Source organism: Muntiacus reevesi, chromosome 22, assembly GCF_963930625.1.
Source record: "Muntiacus reevesi chromosome 22, mMunRee1.1, whole genome shotgun sequence".
Classification (NCBI taxonomy): Eukaryota; Metazoa; Chordata; class Mammalia; order Artiodactyla; family Cervidae; genus Muntiacus; species Muntiacus reevesi.
This window is the reverse complement of record NC_089270.1, coordinates 8,367,827-8,383,294: the sequence shown is the minus strand read 5'-3', so window position 1 is coordinate 8,383,294 and position 15,468 is coordinate 8,367,827. Positions and strand designations below refer to the sequence as shown.

Below are 15,468 nucleotides of genomic sequence, written 5' to 3'. Positions count from 1 at the left end.
GAGAGAGAGTGTAATGTGGTAAACTTGTATTCAGAATGGTGGTAACCTTGGAGGCATGCAGGAAGCTGCCAAGGTGTTAATAATAGTACTGGCCTATGCTTTCAATGTGTTAGGGGCTGTAGCTGCTGCATTAAACTACAAATAAACAGGTTACAACCTGCTGAACGAGGAGGCGTAGATTACCGCCGTGGGGTTAGCAGTAGCTCCCCCGCATTGGAGCTCCCACCCTGGGGAGGTGAAAGCCCCTGGGTCACCTTGATCACACGTGCCCTGTGGGGCCGGACGGCAGTCCAGCGCCCCACAGTTGAGTTCTGCACGTCCGGCCGCCCTTGGGGCTCTGGCTCACACTTGCGGCCCCGGTGCTCAGTGAGGGGCAGCAGACGGGCCTCTTCCTGCCCAGCAGGCCCAGTGGGAAGACGCTTGCTATACAGCCATCTCCTTCCCCTGAGAAAAATGCCTCTGTCAGGGTATGGTCAAAGAGGTCTTGTTCTTGATTTGGCTGCACAAAAATAGCTCGGCCCCAGTCTTAGGAAATGTTAAGATGCTCTTGCACGTGGAATGAACAGTGCGTAAAAAACAACCAATCTTAGGAAATGTTAAGATGCTCTTGCACGTGGAATGAACAGTGCGTAAAAAACAAATGAAAATCAAACCCTGAGGGGACTTCCCTGGTGATCCAGTGGTTGGTTCTGTGTTTTCAGTGCAGGGGGCATGGGTTCAATCCCTGGTCGGGGAACTAAAAACCCACATGGTATGGGATGCATGAAGGAAAAAAAGTAAAACACACACACAACAAAACATTGGGCTGGAATCAGCCCCTACCCCCTCAGATCATGTAGGTTTCATCAGCTGTGATGTCTGGGAAACCTCCACAGTCTCCTGGTCCGGCCATCAGCGAGCTGGTGTGGAGGTAGGAAGTCCTGTCCTCCCCACCGTGGGGCTTGGCAGAAAAGAACTCAGACCCGGGGTTAGAAGACAGGAAGGAGGGCTGTCCCAGCTTGGCTGTCACTGCGAGATCACCAGATGGCCATGCTAGTGGGCGGCCTTGGCACGCCAGAGCCGGTAGGCTCTAGTCTTCAAGGGGTCCCCATGATGGCGGTCTAGCAGGATCACCCCGAGGAAGGAGGCCTGCAGCAGGGCGGGAAGGGCCAGCTTCTGCTGCAGGGGAATTGGCCGTGTCACTTTCACCCTGGGACACACTGCCCCTTAGGGACGCCTTGCCGGATGGGCCCAGCCTCATGCCGGCTCCTCAGACGGGCCACTGTTCAGGTTCTTTATGGAGGACCAGGGAGGCATGGTCGTGGTCAGTGAGACCAGAGCAACGTGGGTCTGCAGTGGTGTGCTCTGCTTCTCAGAGGGCTATCGGGTGAAAGCCCCCGGCATCTCGGGCTGTGGAGTCGGGGGCTGTCCTGTGTCTTGCAGGACACTCGGCACTTCAGACCTCTTCCCTTCTACAAACACGGACCAGTGCTGCCAAACATCATGATGCCGAGAACCACTTGCGTGTATCTCTATTGCCCCTCAGGGTAATCGCCCCCCCTACATGGCTGTCAGAACTGCTGGAGCTGAAGTGGCCCAGCTGAGTTCTCCAGCAGACAAGTCCTTATGCAGTGCTGGGGCTTGCTTTCAGCTTTGTTAAGGGACCTGCACCCCCTTACACTCCAGCTACGCTGCTCAGTCAAGGCTGTGCCCAGGGCGGGCGGGACTAAACTCAGTAACTCGTGAAGAACACCGTGGATAAGCAACTCTCGCGAACCAACCCAGAACCATCGAGTGCAAAGACGGTTCACCTAGGAGTATAGTGTCTTGCAACCTGGTCTGGCTTCTTACCCTTAACTAACTTTTAAGACAGACCACATTAGAATTTTGAGCTTTGGTTAAATTCAAACATATCATGTTCCTTGTCTCCGAAGCCCCTTCCAGATATAACATTCAGTCCTATTGAGAGGCCATCGCCAACTCAAATCTGAATGTGAAAGTGGAACAGTACATCTAAGACCAATTATTTAAAGAGATGAAACAGCTTTCACAGGGAGACATTTTAAAATAGGGGAAAAAAAATTCTTAACACTCAAATTTTGGGAAACATTTTATAATTTATATATAAAATCTCAGTAAGAAACAATGTAAAATGACAGAAATATCCACCTTACATTAAGAGTCCAAAAAAAAAAAAATTCACACACACTGAATGTAAATTTTAATTATAAAACAAGAATATGAACAAAACATTTTAAAATAATCAATTATTTGGCAACTCATCACATCATTGCTAGAGACAAATTTGATCTTAAGAAAAGTTTAATTTTATGAAAAACTTAAGTCGGACAGTTTGCTCATATGGGAGTTAAAACATGTTTAAAAAAGAATCTGGCAATAAAGCCAGGTTCTATCTTGAAATAATTGTGTATAAAACAACATATAATCCTGAAGCTCGACAGACAGGAGTGACCTAATCTTCAATGCATTTCTCTTCGCTGAAAAAGACACTGTGGGAAGAGTGTGGGGCAGCACAGAGACATGGGTACCGACAGAGGGGTTTCTGCTGCAGGTGACGGACCCAGAACCCCCGACGCCGGAGGGGCTGGTAGTGAAGTCACAGATGCGAGCATCACCTACAAACGAGTTACATTCTTAAAAAACAGTCACGACTGTGACAGGAAACGCAATGGAGACCCTTGCTTGAGCTAACCTACTTTACCCGGATACATGCGAGAAGCGTCTGCATTTCCTGCCAGATGAGATTCAGATAGTTATGGGGGAGGCAGAGTCCTAAAACATCTCTACTGATGACTGCATAGCATTTAAAACCCCCTTTTTTATTAAAAAAAAATAATAATAATAAAATAAAATAAACAGATATATAGTAAAGTTCACAGATAAGCTTTCTCTGTAAAATAAATAAAGTGTTCATTGATTAGCATCATACATCGAGTAAAATACAACCTATTTTTACATGTTTATATACTGTACACAGATTACCAGTGGGCGGCCTGGTGTCTGATAGGCTGGAAGGGTTTGCATGAGTGACGTGTCACATCGGGAAACCCCAATTTCGAATGTTAAAATATACAACTACTTTGTTTTGAGTTCAGATACAAAGTAAACTTATTTTCCTTTATCTGAAATTAATGTACATAATACCTCTATGAACAATAGTTTATAAAGCTGTTTAGAACATAACAAGGAAAGCTTGCACCCAGGTACTTGGCGCGCATGCACAGCCTCCCCGTTAGACGCTGCACGGCCCCTGCGGACCGGCCGGGGTGGCTGCGGTCCCATTACCGCTTTGTCTTCTTCACCGGGGCCTCCTCCACCCTCTGCTGGCCTCTGGTGCGCGCCCCGGCGGGGCTGGCTTCTCTCTTGCGCTTGGCAGAGGGGGAGAGCTGTGCCTTTGATCTGCAGGAAACAGAGGTCAAGGCTGTGGTTAGGACTCGACGAAAAGGACCTGCTTCAAATAATTTGGGAGTCCTTCAAACACTGGAAGGTTTTTGAACTTGAGAGCCAAGAGGAAAGCTGGATAAGGGCTACAGGGGAAAAGGGGACCCTGGAAGAGCCTCTACCGACAGCCTCACTCCTAACAGGCCGTGAGGAGGAGTCAGGCAGCCCCCGCCGAGGTTCTGGGTAGGTGTTGACCTTGGTCAAGTCCACTTTCTTCTCTAGCTCCTAGTTCTGGTATCTATACAGTAGAGACACCAACAGCCGGCCCCGCGTTGAAACAACTGTGAACGCAGCAGGATGGCATGATCTGAGCACACGCACACCTGTGCTCACAGGACGCTCCCGGAGGAGAGCTGGCAGTCTTGGAGACGGCGCGGGAACTCGAGAAGAGCTCTCCATTCAGTCTCCCGGCCAGCAGCCCAGCCCAGCCCTGCCCTCCGTCCTGCCCGCAGAATGACTTGTCGGGAACGTCAAGTTAATCGCGTCCACGCCCCATCTCGTTTATCTCCGTCCTCAGGCTCTCTGACGCCTTCAGCACAGAGTAGTCCGCAGCACTCAGAGCCCCTTACCACCTGCCCGCGACACCCGCCCGCACTGCAGTCCTGACAAAGCAGCCTCGTTTCCAAACTCGCAGTGTGCTTCCACACTGTCTCCTTTGGCGCCTAATATTTTTTGGCTTCCCCGTGACTCAGCAGTGAAGAATCCGCCTGCAATGCAGGAGACACAGGTTCGATTCCTGGGTGGGGAAGATCCCCTGGTGGAGGACATGGCAACGCACTCCAGTATTCCTGCCTGGAGAATCCCATGGACAGCGGGGCCTGGCGGGCTACAGTCCCTGGGGTCGCAGAGTCGGACATGACAGAAGCAACTGAGCACGACGCAATTTCTAAAAATAACCCACACTTCTGATCTGGCAAACTGCACTCTGGAGCCTCAGTTCAAAAACAAGTCCTTCTGGGGAACTCTTTCTCATCACAGAGCAACCCGCCCTTCGGAAAACCTGCAGACAGCACTCTGTGACTCCACCAATGCCCTTCTGGTTGCTCGTTTGTCCACTGGGGTTTTTCAAATGGCAGGTTACAGCCATTATTTTAAAACAATGTATTAATGGGACACAATAGAAAGTACCATTGATGTCATGTCTATTCAGTTTGGGCATGAAAATTTTGTTTCAGTGACAGAGGCAGTATTGCAAAAGACATTTTTCCTGTGAGCCACCTGTTATCAACAGAGTTTGAAAACCAGCTACACACGGTCCCCCCTAGTTAAGACAGGATGTTTCTCCAGGGCAGCTGTGGAGGTTATTCATTTCCCCTCTCTGGGGCGTAGTACAAAGCCCGATCTGTGTACACGAGCAATAAATGTTATACCAAAGAATAAAGACACTTGGATAACTAAAATGACAGGAACTGGAGAAATGGGACTTCACTGATGTGAAGACCTGTCTGCTCACTGTTCCTTTGACAGCAGAGGTAAATACGCTCAAATTGAGTCAGATAAAATTGAGCCAGATATTGTTGTATACGATGCAGTTTTAACACAGTATTATCTATGCATGTGTTGAGAATGGCTAAAAAGCAGTTGCTTGTCAATATCCCGTTTCAAGCCGTGTCCAGGGAGAGCCATCAGCCAGAATGACTGGCTGTTTACCCAGGAGTGGGTGTGTGGCAGCACAGTGCTGACGCCACGCAGTGGAGAACAGAAGCCTGGTGCAGGCGCTTCTGCCCAGGGCGTGAGCTTGGCCAGGCAGGCCCTTTCTTCCCGCCCAGAGGGTGGCCTGTGCCAGCGGCCTGGCAGCACCTGGGAGCTCGTCAGCAATGCAGACTCAGGTCTTGCCCCAATACTACAGAACTGGAGCCTGCATCTCAGCAAGAGCCTCTGTGACTGGCCTGCACATTTGAGTTTGAGAAATAACAAACCAGACCTTTGTGAGATTCTTCTCCTCAAATACACAATAAGGATAAATACTGTGTCTTACTTACTGAGGAATAAGAGGAAAGAATCTATGTGAAAGGTGCCTGGCACTCCAGTCTGCTTCCCTTTCCGTCATGGGGGAATAACAGTGCATGCGTACACACACACATACACATATGCTGTGAAGACCTAATGTGATTCGAGACACCTAAACAGCCTTTGTATACTGGGAAGTCTTATTTTTTGATGCTATCATGTACAGAAGGTAAGTCAAGTCCCTGACCTCAAGGAGGAAGCTTATAGACCAGGCAGGAAGACAAAACGAACACCCCCAAAGCAACAGCACATGCCTCTGCCCACCGCACAGACTGGGCCGGAAGGGCAGAGGACGGGGACGCGGACAGGCGGAAGCAGGCAGGGGGCGTGTGTGCAGGATGGAAGGACCTGGTGATGGGGGGCTGGTGGCGAGGGTGCTCCTCAGGGAAGAACTGGCACAACCTGCGGGACGCGGGAAGGTGACTCGGGCAGCATGAAGGTGCCCGCGGGCCCACGGCTGTGCCTCAGGCGGGGGCCCTTCTGCTACATCGCCCCTCCAGTGCTCTGCGCAAAAGAGAGCTGACTCTGGGCTGTGACCGCGCGACCAGGCTGCACTGCTGTAACCCAGCACCCAGAGCCGGGCCCACCTGGGGAGAGACAAGCCGTGCCTTTGGACCTGGGGGGCAGGAGCGGACGGTAAGGGGCCCAGGGCAAAGCCGCAGGAGCGCTGGGAGGCAGGGAGGCCTGGCGGGGTCGCCTGCCCGCGCTGTCTACAGTAGGTTTCCACGTGGGAAGCTGAGGACCCCCACAGACGGCTGTGTGGCAAGATAAGACCCGTACAGAAACTGAGGGAGAGTCTCCGTGCGCCACAAAAAGCCTCGGGGTAAAAATGACCTGAAGTGTCAGCAGGGACTCTCCTTCCTAATGGGGGAAAATTTACTAACGCCTTCACTGGTTGATACTTTTCCTTTTGCTAATCTTTGGTGATATCTAGTAGAAACCATTCCTGGGCTCCCAAGTTTGGATGCTGCGCAGGTAGACAGTGCTCCATGCTGCTTTCTGAGACAGATGACAGACACCCTGGGCGATGGCAGCACTGAACGCCCCAGCCCCCGAGACTAGAAAGGGCAAGGATCCTTGTGGACGGGGCAAGAGGATGGGACGAAGAGTAGGAAAATGCCTGGTTCTCCGGGTCTTGGCTGATGAGCAGAGCTTGATGCCACCCAAGACTAACTCTGCTTCCCTGACCCCGGCTTTGCTTTCACTGAGTGGGATAGTTCACCAGGATTTAGAGAAAGATGAACTTGTGATAAACAGAAAATATGCTGGCTGGGAGGTAAGCTCCCAAAGTGCCCACCAGAGTAGAATGCGGGCCAAGGTGGATGAAAGCACAGCGCCAAGGCCCGCTGACCGGGTCTAAGCAGTGTGGCCCGCACAAGCAGCAGGTGAGAGGAGTGCCTCGCGGGGACGGGGGATGCGCTGAGCTGGTGCGCAGACCAGGCTGGATGCAGACTGGGCTCGGTCTCCAGGAAACAAGGCGGACAGTCCTCTTCTGGATCCGTCAGCGCATACTTGGCATCAACAGTTGCTTCTTAAACAGAAGAGTCACTAGATAAACTGATGAGAACAAACAGGATGACGAGCGGGCCCAATGCAAGAGGAGAAGACCTGGAAGCTGCCCTCCGGTGTTCAGGCGAAAGTTGTACAGGAGGCTCTGAGAGCAGACGCTATGGGGAGGCCAGCGCCCACTGCACACGGAAGAAAATCTTTCCCACCCGAGGTAACACGCAGAAGCAGAAAGACCCTTCCAGAACGGCTGGGGCACCATACTCGAAACCCTGACAGGCCAGCAGTAAGTATGGACTCACCAAGACCCCACGCAACCCTGAGAACCTGGGAGATGATACAGGCGCCACTGCCCTAGAACCAAACCACCAACACCAAGGAATCTAAAGTGAAAAGAACCCACGTGCAGACCACAGGCTCCTGCAGTGCATCGAGGAGAGGCATCGATAATCCAGGTGATTACAGAACTGTAAGCTAAATACAATTTACTTTTGAAGAATGGATTTGAAAAGGCACACGTATCAGCTACTGTAGACGGTCACTTGCAGGTGCCTCGGCGGCCCGCGGCGCGTCCTGCGTCGGGCCCCACTCCACTGGGTGACCTCCCCGTGATGCACAAGAGGGCGCAGTGGTGCTGGGGCGTCTGTGCTGGACGCGTCCCACCCTCGGTGCACCGTGAGGGGCACTTCTCGGTCAGCAGGTATCTTGGGTCTGTGATTTCTAGTTATCCAAGCTGGTTATCCCCGCCTGGAGAACCTTTCCTTTAGCCCTATGAGCTCCTAACGTCTTTTGGCTCTAAAAATCTGACCAGGGCACTAAATCAGGGCACAGAGCTAATGATTTACAAGTTTAGAGGAACTAGAAATAGGCTGAAAGTGATGCTGTGGGAGAGGAGTACCAGTCGATGCCATCAGGTGTAATGACACAGGGTGGGGGGCTGGGCAAAGTAAAACTGACAAAGTTGGACAGGTTTCCTTCCCCGGGACCACGACAAGTCATTACAGTGGACACTGTGGCTCAGAAGGCGAGGGAACGCACGGGCATTCCCCAGACTCACGGGAGCCCGGCCCTCTTTTCTCCAGAGGCTTCTGGCCACGTGAGGGCTTGGGAGCACGCCCCGTGGGAAACGCAGGACGTCCCAGCTGTGAGTGGAGAGTGGGGGCACTCGGGTGGCCTCCTGGGACGGCCCTGTGATACGGCGGGGGGGGCCCCTGACGACGGGGCCGGTCCGAGCCTTCTCCCTCTCCGCAGCTAAGCATGCCGCGCACATGGATCATACTGTACAGTCTCTGAGATCTAATCGTACCTGATCAATGTTCATAAAGGAACCGAACAGGTTCCACCAAACAGGCTTCAAAGCCTGGCAACGATTCTACAGGGCTCCTGGAAAATGGTTTAAGAGGGCTTTCCCGGGGGAACTGAGATGTCAGAGGGCTCGGAGCACGTGCTCGCTCTCTGTGGCATGAGTGAGGCAAAGAGGAGAGCACCCATGGAGCCCTCGCTGTGGTCTGACGGAGAGCCGGGGGAAGGTTCTGGAAGCCCCCGTGGCCCCGTTACCTCTGAGCCTCTGATCTGGTGCTGGACCTTGTGGTGGCCCCGGACGGCTCCTCGTCTTCCTCCTCCTCCTCCTCCTCCTCAGACTCCTGGTCTTTCTTGTCCTCAGTCGCTTCAGAAACTGATTTCTGACGTTTGCGTTCTGGCTCTGAGGATTCTGTTCAGACAGAAGGGTAACATCTGGACTGTACAATTCCCAAAGACACTTCCAGAGGACAGAGTCACAGAGTTTAGAACAAAGGATATTAGGGACTTGGAGGCAGAAGAAGTGGTTTTCCACTTCCTTTTTGTTTCAGCACTTGCAATTCACAACTGTTTAACTTAATCTCAAACACATTTGGGATAGTTTACTTAGGCGGTTCACAGCCAGCATTTGCGAAAAATTCACATGTGCTCAGAAAAGCATCTGGAATGTGCCATTTCTGACACAGGATTATAGTCATTTCACACATATTTATGTAGCATTAATACTAGCTGGACCCCACTGGATTTTTCCTCATCCAAAGAAAAAGTCTTAAAAAGGTGACTCTGACATGGTAAGAACCTGCCAGGAACATACCAGCATCATCTGACAGAGTGAGCGAACGCTTAGGCTTTCTTCCTCTCCGACGCACACTTGCCACAGATTTTTCTTCACTATCATCCTAGAAGAAATAAAGTTAAAGTGAAAAGGGTGGTCACTTGAGCATTTACTAAGTTTTATTTCTAAAGGACATGTCTTGATCAGAAAATTAACACTTACATTGCTTCCATTTCGTTCTTGAAGGTTAGGTGTTTCTTTATTGGCTTCATCTTTAAGAAAAGAAAGATTTCTACATTAATATTTTATTACTGTCAAATTAAATTTCAACAGTTTGTTGTCTGTGAATGTACCTAATTAGTGTTAATTAAGGTACCATTACACAATTCATCATTGTTGTTTTTGTATCAGCCAAACAAAGATTGAGATGGAATACCTAAGCAGAGAACACATCAGAGTGAAAGTCAGGACAGGAAAGTCTGCCTCTCAGACCTGGCATGAATAAGCTATGTGATCCAGCCAACTACTTAAATTCCTCGAGTCTTGATTTTTTATCAGTGAGAAGGAGTTTGGTTAGAACGCCTTCATGGTCTTTCTCTTTCAGCTCAAATATCTGAACTTGGAAAGGGAGGAGCAAACGGGTATCTAGCGAGCCCCCGAGAAGGAGCAGGAACTGCAGTTCAGGATTACAGACTTCACTCAAATAGTAACATAGCTCTTTAAATAGTTTTTCCAGGGTCATGTACAGATGTAAGTTGGACCATTAAGAAGGCTGGGTGCCGAAGAATTGATGCTTTTGAACTGTGGTGTTGGAGAAGACTCTTCAGAGTCCCTTGGACAGCAAGAAGATCCAACCAGTTAATCCTAATGGAAATCAATCCTGAATATTCATTAGAAGGACTGATGTTGAGGCTGAAACGCCAATACTTTGGCCACCTGATGCGAAGAGCTGACTCTATGAAAAAGACCCTGATGCTGGGAAAGACTGAGGGGATGAGGAGAAAGGGGACCGCAGAGGATGAGACGGTTGGATGGCATCACTGACTCAATGGACATGAGCTTGAACCACCTCTGGCAGATAGTGAAGGACAGGGAAGTCGGAGTGCTGCAGTACGTGGGGTTACAAAGAGTCAGACAGGACTCAGGGACTGAACAACAAGAACAAGCAGTACAAGCGCCATCTGACAGGGAGGAAAACGAGGTTTGAGCAACTTGGTTAAGTGCGTTGTTCAGAGTTCCATAACCAGTACATGGGGTGGGAACTGGATTCTGAGGACTCCACATACTTGCATGGTGGGATCTAGAAAAGTATATTGGATGAGTCTATTTTAGGTTGTGTATACCTATTCTTTATTTGTTTCCTGTAGACGTTACCATTTTCTTAGATTGTATCTTGGTAAGAAAAGGGAAATTTACTTCAGTGCACTGTTAGAAGCCAAAACTATGAACATGTTGATTAGACAACTCAACAACCCAGAGGTGAACTTATCCGTAATGAAGACTGTGCAGCTGCCCTTTCTGAAAATTTACTATACTAAGATAGATGCCAGAGTTAAGAACCAAGAAAAAGGCCCACAAAGAATCCATTCTTAAACTGGTCATTGTTACGCAGATTCAGAAAACAACTGCTGAACAACAGCATTAAAACACAATCATGTAGCTTAAAATAGAGTCATGGAGCCTTAAAATAGGGCATTTGAGTTATGGAGATTTCTCGTTGTGTGGATTTAAAACATACAATTATGGATAAAACAATGGTTAAAAACAAAACATTCTTTTTTTTGTTAAAAATAAAACCTTAACTTTCAAAGAGATAAGAAAAAGTAAAGTATGATCATAAGATCCCACACGTAGTTAAATGTGGAAAAATTATCAAATTATACATTTGCTTTTATCTTGCTGATCAGAACATATATTTCTTGATATTACCATGCTATTTATTTGAGCCAAAATAGCTGTCATATTCTTTTTTTTTTTTTTGCCTAATCAACATTTAAAAGCCCACCAATGGCTCTTTTTACTTTTATGTAAAAAGAAAAATTTAAACCATGAAATTAAATATACACATGGTAAAAATTCTGGAAAATGCAGGCATTAGTGAAAACATGAAATCTTCCTATTATCTCACCAAGGTGGCTCAGACGGTAAAGAATCCGCCTGCAATGTGTGAGACCTGGGTTCAATCCCTGGGTTGGGAAGATCCCCTAGAGGAGGGCATGGCAACCCACTCCAGTATTCTTGCCTGGAGAATCCCATGGACAGAGGAGCCTTGCGGGCTACAGTCCACGGGGTCACAAACAGTCAGACGCGACTAAGCACAGCACAGAGTTAATCATTATCAACATTTTAGAACATTTTTTTCTCCTTGGAATGAGGACAAAAATACCTCATTGAAACAATTTTATCTCTTGCATCCTAGCTCTGTAAGCAGTACCAGCTGCTTTCAAAATTCTTCTGCTGAAAACAACAGGCTCTTGGGCTGAATTCTTATCTTCCTGATAAAAGTTCTTAGTCCCCAGGTTCATCTGTTTTTCCCTTAAACAAGTCCAGGAAAGTAGGGTCTGGACGTGGCCGTTCGGCCCCCCTCCTCTCTGAGGCTTCCTGGACTGACAAAGACAAGAATGACTCAGGTCACAGGAAAAACCAGCAACTAGAATCTCTCATGGCTACAAGGGCAGCTGCTTTTACCAAGGAAGCCACTCACTTCATTGAGAAGCGAGGACATGCTAAACCCCCCCAACCTGTGGTTTCCCCGGCCCGCCCCCCTTCCTTAGACCACAAACAGAGCAATGCTTTCAGGTACACACCCGTTTGCATGACTTTCAGCTTGCCGCCAGGTGGAGATTGTTCTACCTAAGTTTAAACAAGGAAAAAAAAGTGAAGTCACTGGTGTGTCATCATCACATATGAAGTCAATCAACAATGTGACGAAGGGTGAGGACCTGTTTATTATGCAGGCAGAATATCTAACTTACTTCCTGCAGTGGATTAAATACACCCAGCAAATATGGATGGCTACGAATCTGAACGCACAGGTCTTTCCCGAGGATTAGGGCTGCCACACGCCTCTTCCCCAGTCATGCTCCCGCTGCTGTGAGCACTGGAGGTGACAGAGGCCTGCTGGTCACATCCCCCAACCTGGCAAACCATCTTCTGTGTGCTGGTACAGGCACTCACACTTTTACATGTGGCTCTTTGGTTTAGTTGTCTTTTAAGAATTCCAGTGAGATAATGATTTCTTCATATCCAAGGAAATGGGAGTCTGGAGAGGGTCATGTGACTGGCCCTGTGTCAAAGAATCTGGGAGCAAGTCTTCAGTGGAGACAGGTCTGTTCTCTTAATAATGCTCTCACTGAAACTCATGCAATGAAGTCTTGGTGCAATGATTTTCTTGGGTATACACTTCAGGGTCAAAGATAAAGAACGGTAAAAAAAAAAATATCAAGTATTACTACAGACTTTCCTGCACTGAAATTAGTGTCCATTCTAATAAAAAAGGAACCCCATTGAAAGCAGTAAAACAGACACTTTAGGAGGGTTCCATAATGAAGCTGTTATCTAAAAATCATATAAAACAGCTATTTTCTACATTTTAATCAAGGATGACAAGAAGATAAGTCCCTAGATAATTTTTATACAGCCGATCTGACAGGTGAGGATAGAGTCAGACTAAATTACAATGAATATAATTATGTTTATATGGAGTTATTAGTAATTAAAATATTATCTGAATGGTTATTTGATGTTCTATTTTAAAAAGTTTCTTTAAAGCTTTATAAATACTTAAAAAAAAAAAGCTAGTTGAAAATACTAATACTGCAGTGTACTCTTTCAGGTCAAGAGCAGCCAGTTGAAGAGTTCTCATCTTCTGCAATTACTTACAGTGACAAGGCCAGCATCTGTTTTGCAGTCATCTTCTGAAAAACGAAATAAAAATCTCACTTAGAAAATAAGTTTGAAAATTTCTTGTGTGTGAACTGAAAACACACCAAATACCTACTTGTTTTTAATGATGTTTCTACAGGGTGTTTACGAGGTCTTCCTCTTTTCCTTTTAATAATCACTGGCTGATCTTCCTAAGGGGGAAAGGGAATAGAAAAGCTCCATCATCTATTGCAGACAGTCTGCTTTCTCAGAAGGGACTCTAGAGCTCCCTCCCAGGAGGGCTCAGATCCCAGCTCTGTCTCTTAGGAAAACACGCGACCTTGGGCTGCGTGGTTCGTCTCTCCCGGCGCAGTCACCTCAGCTGAGAAACACTGGGAGCTGCGTTATGAATCCCCGGAGCCCTGGGGACTATGAGGTGAAGAGCTAATGGGAGTGCTCCGTGTCAGCTTTTACTTCTGCAATAAATATGCACGCCCACTTTGTGGGGATTTACTCCTGGTCACTTGTGATCAGTGCCATCCCTTACAAAAAGTAAAGGAGGCCGGTGAAGACAAACAGAACTACTTAAAAACTGTATCAAGACAGGCAAACTTTGCGAGGGCTATCTAGAGGATCTGGCTGGGGTACAGCTTGTCTCTCTTGATTTATGGGCCTGCATCTCAGGTCACTGCGACTCTGGGTCCCACTGGGTTCTCTGCAAATCCAAGGGGCCTGGAGCGGCAGAACCGGAGGTCTGCCTCTCCTGCAGCCTCTCAGGAGTCCCTGACCTCGCCCCGTCAGGCTGGGCCCGCTGGCACTTGCGGCCGGCGCTCTGCACAGCCTGCCGCTGCTCCCGTCTCGTCCCGCGGGACCCCAGGGCTCGGCGGCCCCGTTCTCTGCCCTGAGCTGGAGCCTGGCTTGGCTGTGCTAAGCTTCCCGGTCAGGAAGGCACGTGGACACTGAGGTACAGATCTGGGCTGATCCCATGGGGCTGACAGGAGGAGGTCTCACACAAATGTTGGGAGAAAATGAAGACACAGAGGACAAAATACATCAAAATGACACTGATAAAGTGCTCTGTGTGAAATGCTGTCCGCTGCACTAAAAAAAGAGCTACTTCAAAAGCATTTAAGAACGACCTTGCCTAAGAGCACACGGATGCACTCTGTTTTTAGTACTTGAAAAAACCTGAACAGACAAATATGAAAAACATCTCTCACCTCCTGAGATTTTACGGTGTCATCGTCATTCTGCTCTGTCTTTTCACCGGCAGCTTCACTGCTGCTGGATTCATCTGCAGAAAGAGCAGAGCTCGTGACCGCCGGCCCACACTCAGCCTCAGGGCCAGGACGCCCACCAAGGTGACCCGAGTCACCCGCAGGCACAGACCGCGTTGCCGGGCGGACACGCTGAAGCTGCAAGTCAGAGTCTGGTGAGCCAACGAGCAGCCCACTTCGTGCGGAACGGGACCTCCATTAAAAGCGACCTCCAAGCCCTGTTATACTCAGCACGATACACCGTGCTATATGAGGGGGAGAAAGACCAGCAAAGCGCACTTTCAGCTGGCGAAGCCTGGTGAGGGAGGTGCTGACTGCTTTGAAGGATTAGCCTCTCTCAACAGTTTAACTGAGGAGATGTCTTACTCACCTTTCTCTTCCATGGCCCTGGAAGCAGTGATGTCTGTCTTAGAACTTGCTTTGGATAACTCTTCCAAATCCCCAGAGCTCTCTTCCTATGGAGAAGTTGAACAAGACAAGAAGCTCCCTTCTTATACCCATTTCCATGTAATTACTTCAAAATTAATTCCTAGCCTGTTTGTTGGACATTTTTTTTTAAAAAGTAACTCTTTTGCTGCTTGGCAGACTATACAAAAAGATTCAAATTCTGAAGGCAGAAAAACACAAGATAAGGTTATAAAGCAACAAGGCCATTATTTTCCCCCCTGCAAAACAGAAACTGGTCTTTTTGCTGACCCTGGACTTTACAAGAGAAACTCCAAAGAAAAAACTTAAAGGAATTTCCAAGAGATATTTTCTTCATTGCTGGTGGAGGTGAGGGACCAGAGGAAAGGGATAAAGGAGAAGGAGCCAAAGAGAACTTCTGGTGTCCAACTGGGCTGGTTTAGAGAAATGGTCTATCAACGGTTATATTATCTGCCCTTAGTTGCAAAAAAGTTTTGAGCATGAAATAACCAGTTGTTTACACTATAGTATTAATATAATGTATACAAAAATTATACAAACTAAATTTAAAATCAGAGGACTGTTTTATATATGGAATTTTTAAATAAAAATAATTAAGTCAGAATATATTTAACATTAAAAACTGTACATGAAGTTAAAAGGAAAGTTAAAGTCGCTCAAGTCATGTCCGACTCTTTGCGACCCCATGGACTACAGCCCGCCAGGCTCCTCCATCCATGGAATTCTCCAGGCAATACTGAAGTGGGTTGCCATTCCCTTTTCCAAGGGATCTTCCCAACCCAGGGATCAAACTCAGGTCTCCCGCATTGCAGGCGGGTCCTTTATCGTCTGAGCCACAAGGGAAGCCCTACATGAAGTTAAAGAAAAACT

The 15,468-nt window shown here is 48.1% G+C and overlaps 1 protein-coding gene across 1 annotated transcript in view; it reads right to left on the bottom strand.

Moving 5' to 3' along the window:
* Positions 1-2,082: 2,082 nt before the first annotated feature.
* BOD1L1 (biorientation of chromosomes in cell division 1 like 1) overlaps positions 2,083-15,468 on the bottom strand; it is a 49,836-nt gene continuing 36,450 nt past the window's right edge. Inside the window, exons 18-26 of the mRNA XM_065913886.1 lie at positions 14,543-14,627; positions 14,116-14,189; positions 13,032-13,107; positions 12,914-12,948; positions 11,839-11,884; positions 9,254-9,303; positions 9,071-9,155; positions 8,515-8,668; positions 2,083-3,399 (exon numbers count right to left, since the gene is read on the bottom strand). Of these exons, the coding sequence (XP_065769958.1) occupies positions 3,282-3,399; positions 8,515-8,668; positions 9,071-9,155; positions 9,254-9,303; positions 11,839-11,884; positions 12,914-12,948; positions 13,032-13,107; positions 14,116-14,189; positions 14,543-14,627 (723 nt within the window). The 3' untranslated portion in view covers positions 2,083-3,281. The remainder of the gene's footprint in view (positions 3,400-8,514; positions 8,669-9,070; positions 9,156-9,253; positions 9,304-11,838; positions 11,885-12,913; positions 12,949-13,031; positions 13,108-14,115; positions 14,190-14,542; positions 14,628-15,468) is intronic.